Source organism: Phyllostomus hastatus, unplaced genomic scaffold (assembly GCF_019186645.2).
Source record: "Phyllostomus hastatus isolate PE091 unplaced genomic scaffold, TTU_PhHast_1.1 phas_contig_40, whole genome shotgun sequence".
NCBI lineage: Eukaryota > Metazoa > Chordata > Mammalia > Chiroptera > Phyllostomidae > Phyllostomus > Phyllostomus hastatus.
This window is the reverse complement of record NW_025333872.1, coordinates 90,066,574-90,080,215: the sequence shown is the minus strand read 5'-3', so window position 1 is coordinate 90,080,215 and position 13,642 is coordinate 90,066,574. Positions and strand designations below refer to the sequence as shown.

General features: G+C 44.8%; 1 protein-coding gene across 10 annotated transcripts in view; it reads left to right on the top strand.

Annotated features, from left to right (window-relative positions):
- SYNE1 (spectrin repeat containing nuclear envelope protein 1) overlaps positions 1-13,642 on the top strand; it is a 410,287-nt gene that overhangs the window by 336,702 nt on the left and 59,943 nt on the right. For all 10 annotated transcript variants that reach the window (XM_045842725.1, XM_045842724.1, XM_045842726.1 and 7 more), the window contains 4 exons: positions 200-434; positions 2,115-2,309; positions 5,192-5,317; positions 9,915-10,070. In XM_045842725.1, coding sequence (XP_045698681.1) covers positions 200-434; positions 2,115-2,309; positions 5,192-5,317; positions 9,915-10,070 — 712 coding nt within the window. The remainder of the gene's footprint in view (positions 1-199; positions 435-2,114; positions 2,310-5,191; positions 5,318-9,914; positions 10,071-13,642) is intronic.

The window sequence follows — 13,642 nt, the reverse complement described above, 5'->3', positions numbered from 1 at the left end:
AAACACCAAGATTATAATTGTTACTAATCTTAAATGTACTCGCAATAGACCTTATAATAGATTATAACAGGATATTTGGAAATGTCTGCCCTAGATCACTTCTCAGGGCTTGCAGTCTCCGAGTACGTGCACACTGGTTGATAACGTAACTACGTCCAGGATAACAGTGTTCCCCCCTATGTAACTGTTTGTTCACCAGGGATGAATTCAACCTGAAGTTGACACTTCTCAGTAATCAGTGGCAGGGAGTGATTCGCAGGGCCCAGCAAAGGAGAGGCATCATCGACAGCCAGATCCGCCAGTGGCAGCGCTATAGGGAGATGGCAGAAAAGCTGCGTAAATGGTTGGTCGAAGTGTCCTATCTGCCCATGAGTGGTCTCGGGAGTGTCCCAATACCACTGCAGCAAGCGAGGACCCTCTTCGATGAAGTGCAGGTAAGGGGCAGAGCACGCTGCTGTTGAACCTCTTCTGCATTTCCTCTGTGCCCTCCCCTCAGCACCTCGGAGGATTCTGGGTGATGTTGGGATGAGGACAAACGTTGTTCTCAGATATCCACAGGCACGTAGAAAACGGCTGCATTCCAAAGCCCACATTTAATGATGACAGTGTGGCAGGTTTCAGCCTCTTATGAAGACTCCTTCCACTTCACACACCCCAGCCACCCAGAGGTTCGCTGGATCCCAGCAGGGGTGGAAAGGGAAGGGAAGAAAAACCCTCCACGGATCTCACATATTTCACTCCTGAGCCATTTAAGCGTGTCGCTGAAGTATTCCCGAGAAGATAAAGGCTCAGTCCTGCTTGTCCATTCCTGGGCTAGCTCCTTGCTTTTGTCAGCCTGAGAACTGGGGATTCCAACCTCTTGGCTAGATACCTCCTAGTGCTCTCGCCAGGCCATCCCAGTGTATTTCGTGGGTTCCTCTTCCCTCTGAAGGTCCCTGTTCTCTGCTTCCTTTTTCCTCCTCACCTCTCTGGGAGATCTCATCTACACACACGGCTTCAAGTGCACCCCACCAGCAGGGAATGGCCAACTTGGTATCTTCCAGTCACGTTCTCCTGCTGAGCTTTCAACTCATTATTCAGCTGCCTTTCAGATTTACGCCTATATGCATCATAGACATAACATACTCTGTGGGTTCCAACAAGCCTGGGTTCTCTGGGCCAACTGTTCTCCATCAGCCCATTTCCCATGTTCCCAGTCCAAGGAAAGGCCATCACCAGCTATCTGGTCTACCAGCCAGCAACCCTAGAGTCATTCTATAGTTATACTCTTCTTCTTCTCTCCCTCCCTGTGTCTAACAGTCCTCAAGTCTCCATTCCTACTGCCACTGCCTTGGAGTAGGTGCTCATGATTTCTCGTCTCGATAGATGATAGCTTCCTAACCTGTCTCAGAAGATCCTGTCTATGCTCTTCTTCAGTTGCATTGTCCACCCTACTGCTGAATGCGTTCCACAGATACATCACTTTCCTGCTTAACATTCTTCTGTGAATCTCAGTCACTTTTACTTTAAAAACCACATTCCTATGCTGGGTGTGGTCTTGCCTCATTGTCTACCACTTTCTTACCTGCATCCTATATTCCAGCCACTGAAAACTACCGCCAGTGTCCTGCATCCATATTTGCCTCGTACAGTGAATCAGTCCATCCTCATTGTTCGCAAGGAAGATGCTCTCTCCTGACTCCTGGCCCTGCATGTCACCGGGTCCTAAAACTGGTTGTGTTTATATGTCTTTCAAGACTTGTAAAGACTTTACTACTTTGAGGGGTCCTCCTTGTGCAAAAACATAAAGATCACAATAAAAAATGTTTCAAATCACACAAAAAAACCCTGATGTAGCACTGTGTTCCCTGTGCAGCAGTCTTATAGAGCAGTTTTCATATCATGTCACGACTATCTTTCACCTGGGGACAGACACGATTAGGCCTCTTCCTGTTGGATTCCCATTTATTTACACATTGTCTCATTCCTGCACAAAGTACTAGCTCAGCAAATGCTTGTGAGATAAAAGAGGGCATGCTCCGTATGCAAACATTCAGGGTCATTTAAAAATACCTATAACAGGGAAATGGTGAAAAGGAAAGAACGAGAAAGTAAAAAGCTCTGGTTTCTCTCAGTTCAAAGAAAGAGTGTTCCTGCGACAACAAGGCAGCTACATCCTGACCGTGGAGGCGGGCAAGCAGCTCCTGCTGTCTGCAGACAGCGGGGCGGAGGCCGCCTTGCAGGCAGAACTCACGGAAATCCAAGAGAAGTGGAAATCCGCCAGCGTGCGCCTGGAGGAACAGAAGAAGAAGCTGGCCTTCTTGTTGAAAGTGAGTTCAGCCCCTTCCTCCTTTAGGTGCAATAGAGTTGATACAGAGTGTGTGTATCAACTCCGAGAATCATGCTGCTTCCTCCTGTCTGTGTCCTGCCAATCAAACAATGCAAAGGTCCTCGTCCTACCTGCAGTACTTTGATCCCCTGGGTTTTATTTAAGACTTTGTCCTGTCTTGCATAAACTGGAAACTTTTCCAGTTTTCAGCAGTTTGTCTTTCAGGAAAGTCCCCCAACAAAGTAGCTTTAAGTCTAACAAGACCATTCAAGTGATGAGTTCTGATTACTGGCTGGCGCGAAGCCAGGAGCCCTGTGAGGACTGTGTAAACCCAGGCAGGAATGCAAAGAGTAGATTCCGCTCCCTAATGTAAGAATCCAAAGTGGTTTTCAAGATTGATATCTCTGATTTTATAGCACGGAAAAACCTATCCAAGAAGACACTTTGATTGGCTCAGAGCTTATCTAAGCATGCTGCTATGAGATAAAAATCTCCAGGAGGGGTATTGGCCTTTGGTTGGATACAGGATGCAGGGTGGTCACACAGCAAATTTAGGGAAATGTAAATTTATCCAGACTTCCCACCATTTGCTTTTCTCCCTCACTTTCCAAATCCATGTGTAACACGTAATTAAATCAGCAGCTGAAAAGGAGTGTGGGCTCTACACTTTGATAAGCCCAAGTTAAAACTATAATAAACTAAGTAACGGTTGACTCAGCCTACCTGAGTCTTGGTTTCCTCATCTCTAAAATAGGTATAATGATGCCTCCCTTGTACGACATTGTAAAGATTTAATGAAATATTGAAGGTAAACCATACAGCACATATTGAACTCTCAGTAAGTGATGGCAATTATCGTTGTTGATACTATCATTTTTAGAAAGCGAACCCAGCTAAATACTTGTTTTATTATGTCGATAACCAGCAACAATTGAATGCGATTGTCTATTAAACTCGCCCCATCACTTTTTTGGCTCAAAGTAGTAACCAAAGTGAATGGAATGCATGTTTTTTAATGCTTAAAGTATGCACTCTCATTGGTTTATTCTACTACATTGTACTTAATATATTACCTTGTGTGTAGGAAACAATCCATCAAAAATGCCGCTGAGCATCTGTTAAAGAACTATTATTTGCACACAGCAGGATTCATCAGCAATATAATATGCCTGCTTTTTTTTCTTCATATTTGCTTTCAGGAAAGGATTAAAATCATTGCAACTCATTCTGTAGAGAACATGTTAATCACATATTTTTCTTTATTTGTGATGTGATTATTGGACACATTCCTAAGACCTATGAAGGCGAGATGGTTGAGTCACTGAATTTGCTTTTCTTGTCAATCTCTTTGTTGGCGGGTGAAACATCCACTGTGACAGATGTTTGCAGACTGTGACATTGAGTTATTTCCTTATAAGTCATGTAGTAAAGAGACTGGGTTATAGCTTCAGAATCTAAGCAGTCCTTGAAAAGGGAAATCCCTACTCTTGTTAAAGTGCATTTTGAATCATACACTGGGTCCTTTTTACCTAAGGAGTTTATGAAGCTCAATTCCAATGTTTAGACAGTCTCATTTTACTGTCTCTTTTCCCCACAAGTACAATATAATGCTTATCTATTTTTAGCTCTTAATTTAATGCTCTGAGTAATATAATCACTAGAATTCTATGTCCTGCATGGTCACCTGCTTTATGACCACCTAATTTTTGCTACGAAAAATAAGGAATTGACCTTTTCCATTTTAGATCGATGAATGTTTACTGACCGTAGGCTGATACATTTCAGAGTGTGTGATGATTTAACTGAGCAGAGAGAGGCTCTTTCTGTCCACGCTCACTTTGCTTGGTGCTGATGAACGAAGTGTGGCCTGGGAGCGCAGAGAGACTGTAATAAGAACTGGAACGAATGTGGCCGAGACAGACTGTTTGCTTGTTGTCTGTACATTTGTGTGTTTCCGGTGAATGGGGACAGGGAATGTGGTTATACACTCTAGGAAATTCCCTAAAGGAATCTATTTTTTAATTATTATTATTTATTTATTATTTTTTAATTTTAACATTTTTATATTGTTGTTCAAATACAGTTTTCTGCCTTTTCCCCCCACCCTTCCCCGCCACCCCAGCCCTCCCCATCTGCCTCCCTGGTTTCCACCCCCTCCTTGTTTTTGTCCATGTGTCCTTTATAATTGTTCCTGCAAAATCCCTAAAGGGATTGAAAAGAGAAATGAGAATCTGGAGCCAAATTGTCATTTTAGTTAGAAAACGAAAGATGTTTTGAGCACAAAGGAATGTTAGTCAACACTTTTTAGAGAAGGCAGTTTCAGGAAATAGCACCTATGGGCTGCTGTGTTGAAAAGAAGGCACCAGAAGAGAAGTAGACAAACCCAGACAAAGAAAGACCAGTGGTGATGGAAGAGATAATGTGAGGGAAAAGGCGGCATGATTTAGCACCACACTACGTGCTAAAAGCAACTCTCTTTTAGAGTTGTCTTTATTGGATCTCAGTGATTTAATTTGTGGGGAATGATCAGTGGGGAGGATTGTTGTGGATGGGAGCAAGGGGCTGGAGGGAGGCCAGGAATGGAGACTACTAGGCAAAATTAAGGAGATTTGTTAGTTGAATTTAATTTGCATGGGCACTGAGACACCAGGTAAGAGTTCATTTGTAGATAGGGTGCTGTCAAGAATCAAGTCTCCATTATGTTTCCTTAACTTTTTTCTTTTACTTTTTTCTTTTACTTTTTTTTAATTACAAAAGAAATACATGCATGTCGTAAAAAAATCAGATAATAACTGAAATATGGGGATTAAGAAGAGTGTTTTTTATTTTTCCAATTTCCTACCCATAAAAAATACATGAAATTTCTTTCCCCTCCCAATTTAGGACTGGGAAAAATGTGAGAATGGAATAGCTGAATCACTGGAGAAACTCCGAACTTTCAAAAAGAAGCTTTCCCAGCCTCTACCGGATCACCACGAAGAGCTCCAAGCGGAGCAAGTGCGCTGCAAGGTAAGTCATTAGCTTGAGCTCTTCCTCCCTGTTGACAGTCCTATCTGTGAGCCTTTGCAATAATAATGCCTCTGAATGCATCACCGGGTCAAACTCTACAGCCACCTACAGGTAGATGCAGGTTCCTGGTCTGTTGCAGTAGCAGCAGTCTTTTTAAGCATCTGCACTGGAGAGTCATTTTAGCAGAAGAGTCTAGTTCACGGAAAGGAGAGGGAGGCTGGGCAGCTTGGAAATTCTGCAGACAGTGGTCCTGGAGGAGCACACCCTGCCCTCCGGAATCTAGCGTAAGGAAACACGAAACGTGAAGAGCTGGTCTCAGTTTCTGTAAGGTGACACGGTCCTTTGGTCACTCAAGGCCCTAGCTACTTAAAGTCAGTGACGAAGACCTCAGATCGCACTCGGAGCAGGTCAGTGGCCAGTGCAGACCACTCCCGCATCGTGAGCTCCCCGGGAGCACCAGCATTCAGGGGCTGTGGGATCAGTCCCAGTCACACTTGTGTAGCCGAGGGTCGTGCTGGAACAGCAGTGCCCCGCTGAGCACGGTGCAGGTCAACTCAGAACTGCCCTTAAAAAGGTTTTGTTCCCCAAATTATACATGTCATTGTGTTCCCTGTCATTTGCAAATTACTGCACTGAAGTAATTCTGCTTAAACCTTCTCACATACTTAGCTAATCTGGTTTTTAATCAGTTCTCTGTTTCACTTTGGCTAAGGTAAGCATTTAAGGAAGATTAATTACGCATGGACACAGAGAACCGTGTGGTGATTGCTGGGGGGAGGGGTGGAGGGAGGAGGAGGCGAGTACTCAGGGGATAAACAGTGATGGAAAGAGACTTGGTGTGGTGGAATTCTGCACTGGAAACCTGTATAATTTTTTTTAACTAGCATCACCCCAATAAATTCAATAAAGGGAAAAAAAATTGGAAGTCATAAAAAGTATGCATATAAGAATTTTTCTTTGATATTAAAATTTACGGCTATTCTTTGAAACTTGAGTCAGATTTAGGAAAAATGAAAGGCAGTGCTTTCTTGCTAAGGAGCACCTGCGTGACACGGCTGCCAGTGGTGACGGGGTGCCAACTGTTGGCTCCGGCTCAGCACACGGTGCCGGCACCCCACTTGCCCGGGTTGCTCGCTGTGCCTGGAACCTCTGCCGGTCAAGTCCGGGCCGCACCTCTGGGCCTCACGGCTCCTTTTCACTGGTAGCTGTTGTGGCTGCCGGTCCAGACAGCTCAGCCTCGGGAGTCGGCCCTGCACCCTGTCCTGCCGACCTCTGTTTCCCTGGGCCCACCGAGCCCTGGCCTTTGGATCAGCAAACACCCCGCTGGAGCCTTCGTGTATCTCTGAAGACTTTGCACCTTCGCCATTTCACCAGGAAGCCTCAGCCCCGCCTACAGAGGCCCCTGAGAAAGTGGAACCTTGTCCAACCCCTCAGCTCATCTACCAGAAACCCCTGAGGTGGGAGAAGCATCATCATCCCAGGAGGAAGACTCAGCTCAGGCTGCAGTGTCCCCTGAGCTGTTGAAATCTGTGTTAGTTTACCAAGGAGTTTAAAGAGCATCCAACCCTCCCTGAAAATGTTGAATCTTCAGTCCAGCAGAAGGGCTCAGCTCTGCCACAGTTGCCTCTTGCGGGTGTAGAACCTTCTCCAGTCCAGCCAAGGGCCCAGCTCAGCCCCCAAAATCCTCTATACATCATGAGGTGACCGTCTCACCTCCAGGTTCAGGTAAAGCTCAGCATCAGTGTTCCCTAACATGAATGTGGATCTCGGGGTTTTGACAACACCAGAGCCCCCTAAGGAGATTAATCCATCTGCAACTGAGAAGGAGGTCTAGACTCATCTTGCAAAATCCTCTTAGGTGGTCAAACCTCCGAGCCAGCAGGAGGTCCCTCCAAAGCCCCCTGAGGAGATAGACTCATCTCCATCCCGGCAGGAGCCCCCCGCTCAGCCTGCTTCAGAGGCTGACACGGCAGCCCTGCAGCAGACCACAGCCCCTCTGATGCACCTCGAGGTGACACGTCCCCATCCAGAGCCTGTTCGGGCTCAGCAGCCAACCTTGTCTGAAGCTGGACCCGCAAGTCATCAGAACTCAGCCACCAGAGTCATCTGACACAGGTGCTCCAACAACTGAACAGAACGCCACCACGGACCTAGGTGAGCTCCGAACCTGCATTAATGAGTCACTGCCATGTACGGGTCTCCGCCCGAAGCAGACACTCCGGGGGTCCAGACCCACGGGGAGATGCGAGCACAGAGCCCCGGGCGAACGGAAGAGCAGGCGACACGTGAGCTCACCGAAGAAGCGCCAGGCTGCGGATGTGAGGACGAACCCGTGGTGGCAGTGCCCGCAGCTGTGTAGCTCTGATTTTTATTGTAATTGTCCGTCTTACTGCGATTCGTCATCGAACGGCCTCAAAGGAAGGTGCAGAAGGAAGGTCCAGGGGCTTTCTCTCAATTCTCCTGCAGGAGGGATGCTCATGCGACCACGAAGGAGGGGGGCGGATTTTGGAGAAGACTTAGGGATCCGTAGGGACCTCTGGAGGCCACATGCAAGGAAAACGTGGCACAGATGCCCCACGGCCAGGATTCATCAGATGAGGGTGAGATTTTTGACCAAATGGAGGAGGGGAACCGCCCCCGCCCCCCAACCCACCTCCAGCCAGGATTGCTACATCAGACTCGGCTGCTGAAGTGACAGGTGAAGGAAGTGAAACATGAAACCTGGCGTTGCCACTGCGTGAACCCCATCATCGGGCGACCTGCCAATTGTATTTGGAAATGTGGGCTTAGCGTTGCTGGTGAAGTACATATTTTCCTCCTGGTGAAACGAGTAAACTCATTTTAAAAGGTAGTGTGCTTTAGATCGTGGATGGTGAGCGGATTATTATCTTGAGGTGTAAATTCTAAAGTATGTGAAGATTAGAAAGTGTTTGTTTTAAACCTGTGATTGTTAGTTCTTGACAAATAATGAAAGCAAGCCTCCAATAAGCAGGAACGGGCTTTTATTCACTCCTCCGAGCCGGTGACTGGATCCCCGTGACCTCAGTTGGTGTGAACACGAGCTCACGAGAACGACCTTTGATTCCCTGTGTACAGATGTGAAAACAAAGACTTCTAGAAGTTTAATAACTTTTCAAAGTTAGTAAATGTCAAGGTTGCCTGAGTCCCACGGCTTTATTTTTACCACAAGGACTCATTTCAGGGAGTCCGTCTGAAAAGTGTTGGTTTCCGGCGTTGGTATTGTCACGTTTTTACTCCACCCACTGAAGCTGATGTTTGAGTTGGAGGTTAGGAACTGTTATAAAAAGACAAAAACCTTTACATTGGTATGCCAATTTTTACGTCCGTGGATATAAACAGAAATGCTACATATTTAATATGTCTGGATGGTTTGGTCTTTCAGCCAAATACTGTTTCCATGGGACCTCATCTCCCAAAAATACACCATACTCACAAACATGCCCTGCTATTAAGTTTGGAGATTAAAAGGATGCATGCATTTTGGTCTAGCTCTCTGCTACTCTTCCTCCAAACTACCATGAGCAGCAAAACAAAACAATTAGCTGGAAAATGCAGGCTGAAACCTCGCTTGCCTAAATTGCCTAGGAAGTTAGCCTCTGGCGGTGCAGCTAATTGCCTTTGCCTCTGGGAAGTTGTCTGCCGTGTGAAGAGACAAAAAGAGAGGGAAAAAGCCATGTGAACTGCTCTATTTATATACTAGATTAGCTGGAATCTAAAATCATCAAGAGCTGACAAAAAGCAGGAGTTATACAAATTGCAAAATCAGTTCAAACATTGCAAAAACTAGTGTAACTTATTTAAACATTGTTTTATGAAAATGTTTCTTCAGTCATTTCCCCAAAAATCAGAATACATATGTTTGAACAAGTTACTTAAAGAAACCTCTACTCTTGTAGAAAATACATTCAGCCCACTGTTTAAAAATGAGCAGAAAAGGGGGAAGGGTTGTCAGGAACATGTATAAAGGACACACGGTCAAAACCAAAGAGGGGTAGGATCAAGGGTGGGAAGTGGAGATGGCTGGGGTGGGGGGGGGGTAGTGGTGGGGGGGACACAGACAACTGTACTTGAACAACAATAAAGTAAAATATAAAATAAAAATAAAAATAAACCCGACCTTCTCCACTGTTCCATATAAGTCTATGTCACAAAAGGTCGCAATTCATAGTGTTTGAAGATGAAAGTTCAATCTAGGCATTTGAGTTTTTAAAACAATACTTTAACATGATCAATGACTTGGAACAAAAAAAAGAAGATGTGCAGGAGTTCATGAAGTCAGTTTGAAAGTAAAGTAGATCAATGACGTAATGCCACTTCAACTTAGAAAAGATGATCCAAAAAGATCAATGAAATGATAAGTAGATGATAGGAAGATTCTGTAAGCAACCAGGTATTTTTCAGAACTTGGCAAATTATCAAATTCTGTAGGAAGAAAATAACTAGGTATCAGGTTGGATGTTCAAACAGAGTGGAATGGAAAGGTACCCAGAAGGCTTTTCGAATACACTGCAGAAATTGTTGAGGGTGGATGGCCATGGGTATTCAAGTTTGCTTGTTTGTTTGTTTCTTAATCTAGGAACTGGAAAATGCAGTGGGGAGCTGGACAGATGACCTGGCACAGCTGACCTTACTGAAGGACACCCTCTGTGCCTACATCAGTGCCGACGACATCTCCATCCTGAACGAACGCGTGGAGCTTCTGCAAAGGCAGTGGGAAGAACTCTGTCACCAGGTACGATGAATTCCAGACTCAGCATTAGCTCAGAAAGGCGGGAAACTGGGAGATGGTTTGGGATGTCAAACGGCCCCGCCCACATTCGGACCCACCTTGTAACTCACAGTATGCACGAAGGAAGAATGCTGTGGTTATTGCAAAACATTCCAGGTGAACTCTGGGCCATCGGTGCACGATGCAGCGTGAGGTGTGCATTCGGTGCCTGGTGAGTTGTGCACTCGAAACCTGTGTTGTTTTGTGCACCCATGCCACCCCAGTAAGTTCAATTAAAAAATATTTCAGATGAACCCAATTATATCTTACTAGTGTATGTGAGATGCGTTCAAACTGGATTTTGCTCTCTCTTTCATTGGCTGGCGCAATATTTTTAAGAGGAAGCACAGTTTTGTGGTTCACAGATGTGGTTTTGCTAGGTGGACATGGGTGGTCTGTCTTACTTTAAACACATGAAAACCATAGTCGTATGTGCAACATTAGGTAACACTGCAGAACTGGTTTTGTACATGGTACATTTATTGTTACTGTGGATTTATCTCGGCTGTTTTTAATAATTCATGGCCCACAGCATTTTTAGTCCTACTTCCTTCATTTATAAGTACCTTCTAAGTGCACAGTCCTTTGAAAGAGATCCCAGATTGGGTCTTGATTGGAAATGAAAGGAAACGAGTGGTGGAAGCGTCACGAGGAGACGTGCGAGGCAAGAGGAGTAACACTGGTGAAAGGCCCACAGTGAGAAGAGGCCTTGACCCAGGGCTCTGAGACCTTCCCCTCCAGGAAGCAGGGACCATGGCTGTCATGTTGCTCCCTGTACCTGGTCGCCTTGCCTGGCACATCATAGGCTGTGATGCATATTGGTTTGATGAGTCGGTCACATCAGTTATTGTGAATGTCACAAGCGATAGAAGACATCACTATTATCACTGACTAAAGTCAGTTCAGAAGAATCTGTACTGTGAAGAGAAACTGGGTAGAAACAAGCTAAAATGATATAAAAGTTGTAAGCAAACTGCGGGCAGGGTGGACTGCAGAGAATGGAGAAAATGCTTGCAGAAGGGGAGAAATCTTGAACAGAGGTGGGACGTGGAAGGGACAGATTGGTGTGGAGGGTGCTCGCAGGTGTGCTGGCAAAGGGGAAGCAGATGTATTGGGAAAAGGCACGGGACTGGAGCAGAGGCCCTGCCTGGGGAGAAGCGGATGTTGGAGGTGTAAGGAAGGGACATTGGAGAAGGAGCCTCTTGTGCCCCCCTTTTCGGGCCGACTGGGCTGCGGTAGACAGCTCTTCTCCGCCCCCCCTCACTGGTCCAGCATCAGCCACGCTTCTCTTCCTGCTTCAGAAAACACTACTCCGGTTTAAGAGGCTTATTAGCCTCTTGACTCACTTAACATCAACAAGAAATTTATTGATAAGTAAGTTTCTCTCTGTATGTTTAGATGAAAACCTCAATATTTCTCGGGCCATGAGCAAGGGGAAAATTCTGGAGCACACTTGGTAAACGTGTGAAAAGTTCCTGATGAATATATGCTATACTTTTTAAAAGAAGAAATGTAAGAGGTGGTTTTCATAAACATGCTAATGATATGAGTTCAAAATTAATTGGCCACTTTTCACAGAGCTCCATGTTCTCAGCGATTACATGGAGTGTGATAATGTTACGGACAGTATTTTACTCTTGTCCGAATTCTTCAGTCCAAAATCGATACATGGCCATCCAATACATAACATAATTTTTAATGTAAAGATTTATCATAGCGGATCGTATAAACAAAAGATAATGTGGTGGGCACAAATAATGGATGATGATCCCAGCCATATTTAGTTCCTTTCATGAGTCTTACTGATTTGTTTTTCTTGAAATTCAGAACGGTCTAGCACTACTTGCTGCCTCAGCACTTTTCAGCCCATTTTGTGGCATGGGTTGGACGGGACCCACTTCTCTGGCGAGTTGGTGTCTGTGACGTTTTCAGAGTGAGAACACGTTGGAGAGAGTGCTCTGAACTCCCCTTTCCCTTTTGGCCTGTGGGGTCGGCGCCTTGTTCCTTTCTTCTTGTCCTTCCTTCAACATTTGTGACTTGACTTCTAGACTATGAAGTCTTGAGGACAAAGGCTATTTCTTTTGTATTTCCAGTGCTTACAATAGCTAAGTGTGCACATGCTAAAATTTAGACAAGACTTTTGGATATTCGTTTCATGTGTTGACACTTGTGTTCCTCCAAATATAAAATAACGATAAGGTTTCTGAGTATTTTGGAAGTTATGACTATGCAACACTTTTTGCTTTAGGAAAACTGATACTGTGAAAAGTACCAAGAGGTATAAAAGGTATATATTTCCAGTTATAAAATGAGTAAGTTCTTGTATAGAGTGTATAGAGTGGTGACTACAATACAGTATGTAATGCAGTCACAAAACTCTATTATAGACTTGAAAGTTGCTTAGAGAGTAGATCTTAACTGTTCTCACCACAAAGAAAAGGTAATTATGTGAGGTGACGGAGGTGTGACCTCACGTTGTGGCGATCATTTCTCATTATATACATGTCCCAAATCATCACACTGTGCAAACTCACACAATGTTATACGTCAATGATAGCTCAGAAGAGAAGGGGAAAAACTTGTTTGTAAAATTGCTCACTTGACTTATACAGGGCGGGGCAAAAACAAGTTTATAGTTGTGCGTATGTAAAATACAAATTTTCTATTTATATTGTTATTTATTAGTTATTGTATTATTTTCCATACAAGCACTGGTACGCCTACTTCTGCCCCACCCTGTATGTAGACAGCAGTCTGTTTGGAAATACCTTCTGAAAGCTGCTCTAGATCAGATGACATCCTGTGAAGAGATTAATACTTTGCACCTGTGAGTGGACCAGACGAGTAAAAAAAAGATGAAGCAGTTTGAATGCATAACGTTTCTAGAAACTTTCGAGTGTCTTCAGGCATGAAACTAAGGCATACTCTCTCACATGGCTTCAATCTAAAAGCATTATGTAAGTCAGTGACAGTTTACTTGTGGGTCATATCAAAGGTGCCAGGATAGAACTGTAAGGAGGAATATACGTCAGTTATTAGTTCTTGACTTATGTTTCCGGAGAAATTCTGTCGAGTATGAAACCACAAAAGGAAATGAGCGGTGCCTGTCTCCTCTTTAAAGCTGCAAACATGAGTGAAACGTGGCGCTAATGCTCCGCCGAGAGCAAGCAGTGGGTTCACACTCCAGTGGAGGCTGTGGGGGAGCGGGGGGAGCAACCCACTCGCAGATGAGAATGCGAAAGGCGGGCCGTGAGTAGTCACGGCAGAGAAGAGCTGATAGGGAGAAGTATCCTGTTTTCAGACAAACTCTCCCAGTGGTTTGCTGGGCCTGTGTGCAACCCCAGCTCACATTGCTGTTATTCCTGCTTTGGTTTGTAGACCTGAATGTAATTCTAGTTGAGGTATAAATATAACATCATTGTAATTGCTCGGTGTTTGTCCAATTGTCAGGGTAAAAATATTTGAAGTAGAAGAGGATGTGTTTCCTGTTCAGCTGCCTGCCTCTGGAGGCTTTAGTTGGTACTCGTCAGCTGTTG